Source organism: Trypanosoma conorhini (genome assembly GCF_003719485.1).
Source record: "Trypanosoma conorhini strain 025E chromosome Unknown Tco_14.4_contig_00348, whole genome shotgun sequence".
In the NCBI taxonomy this organism is placed as follows: Eukaryota; Euglenozoa; class Kinetoplastea; order Trypanosomatida; family Trypanosomatidae; genus Trypanosoma; species Trypanosoma conorhini.
The window spans coordinates 1-1894 of record NW_021704438.1 but is presented as its reverse complement, the minus strand read 5'-3'; the positions used below and the strand labels follow the sequence as shown (position 1 = coordinate 1894).

Sequence of the window (1894 nt, the reverse complement as noted above, 5' to 3'; positions counted from 1 at the left end):
GGAGGAGGAGGAGGAGGAGGAGAAGGGGTCGCCGTCATCGCCCTTGCCTTCGCTGTTGCTGTTGTGGACTTAGCCATCATCATCGCCGGTGGCGGTGGCGGTGGCGGTGGCGGTGGCGGTGGCGGTGGCGTTGGCGGAATCTTCATACCCTTCAATCCGGGCGGCGGCGGTGGCGGCGGCGGCGGCGGTGCCTTTCCTGTGGGCGGCGGTGGCGGCGGCAACGCAGCTGGCGGTGGGAACTCCGACGCAGCAGCGGGGGGAAGCAACGACGGCCGCGTGGGTGCAGCTTGTGGACCGGAGGTGATTGCTAGTGTGTGTCCATGCGAGTTTCTACCGCCACGCGGAGACCTCGTGTTCTCTGTTGCCGTCTCACTCTCCTCACCAAGCCGCCGCTGCCAGCTGGGCGCAATATTATCCCCGGCCTCCAGCGTGTACGCGTGCCAAGCAACTTCGGCGATGCCCTCCAGTGGCAGATCCTCAGGAAGGTCATCCATGAGGTTTGCCACCTCTTCCATGAGCGGAACAAAGACGTACTCATCAGAGGAGAATCGCGTCATGTAGTCTCGGTGCACATCGGCTGCCCCACCCAGCCGCCGCCTGGTGGCTACCACACGCTCCTCCCTCTGCTGTTTCAGGACATCTAACTCATGGTACTCCCTGTAAAGGTTTTCGCGTGTGTTAAATAGCAGCAGTGAGCTGACACTCATCAGTTGCCGCGGCAGACGTCCGAGTCCTCTTTCCGCCACGCTGTGATACTGCCACGATGCCGCCAGCGGCATGGCGTCAGCCAACCCCGCGCGGCGCAGTGGGTGCTGCGGTTTCACTGGTCCCTGCACCTCCACCGTCCCCTCGAGGCGCCGAATGGGCCGCTGGTAAAAATTGTCGCGCTCCAGCTCCCCGCGCCGCTGGTGACCATAGACGCTACTGCTGTCATGGCTTTCAATGCCAGCGCTGCTCTCGTCCTCTACTGAGGCTTCCGAGTCAGAGTCGACGTCATCCACGGGGGGCAATGCAGGCAGAACGTGACGCCGGCCTCGCAGCAGATACTCCCGCGTTTCCGCTGGGGCCTGCACTAAGTGAATGGGACGGTAGCAGTGCTTAGGAAACCTATACCGGCTCTTCACCACCATCGCCTCGCGGCGCCCGTGCAGTTGTTGGACACGTGCAGTACAGGTTTCAATGCGTTCCTGAAGTCCTTCTAACGTCTCACGAGACTTCTGAACGGCGGATTCGATGTTTCCAAACACATGACTACACGTTTGGTCAAGTTGTTCAAGGGCGTCAATCACAGACAGCATCGTCAGACAACCGCCGTTGGTGAGAGGAACAGGTACCACATGCCCATACATTGTTTTGACGGCATCATTGTACATGAGCACGTGTAACCCCCAACACCAAAACCAGACCAAACACCCACCCAGCCCTAGAGCAAAAGTATCACACAGCTCCTGTCGCGCTAGAGTCAAGAAGAAAAGGAAGAAGTAGAAAACTATTGACTGCCGCAGGAGCCGCCCACCCCACGCCGAGACGTTGGCGGCAAACGCAAAACGAAGGCAAGCAAAGCTCAGCAGCGCCAAAAAGCAAATAAAAAGGAAGCTCTAAACAGAGAAACGAAAACCAGCAAACATAAATAAGGTGGTTGTGGCTCACGCCATCAGGTTGCGCTGCGTGATCTTGCCCTTGGGGGTGATGAGCTTGACGTGGATGCCGCGCTGCTGCAGCTTGCCAGCGTCACGCAGCGCCTCGTACTGGGAGCGGAGAATGTCTGTGAAGCCCCAGTACTTGGACATGACGACGATCTGGCGGCCGGGGAACTTCATCTTGGCGCGACGGAGAGCCTCAGCGCCTGCGGAACGTACCCTCTTCGTGCGCATCGACAAGAGGATCGTGGCCG

General features: G+C 59.6%; 1 protein-coding gene and 1 pseudogene across 1 annotated transcript in view, besides 1 other annotated feature; both read right to left on the bottom strand.

Moving 5' to 3' along the window:
* Tco025E_05723 (putative WAS protein family 3-like) overlaps positions 1 to 1373 on the bottom strand; it is a gene marked incomplete at both ends in the record, with an annotated part of 1437 nt that extends 64 nt beyond the window's left edge. The window contains one exon of the mRNA XM_029372615.1: positions 1 to 1373. This exon is cut by the window's left edge and continues 64 nt beyond it. Coding sequence (XP_029227247.1) covers positions 1 to 1373 — 1373 coding nt within the window.
* Positions 1374 to 1536: 163 nt separating this feature from the next.
* Positions 1537 to 1585: a microsatellite.
* Positions 1586 to 1649: 64 nt separating this feature from the next.
* On the bottom strand, positions 1650 to 1887 carry Tco025E_05722 (60S ribosomal protein L10; annotated as a pseudogene).
* Positions 1888 to 1894: the final 7 nt, after the last annotated feature.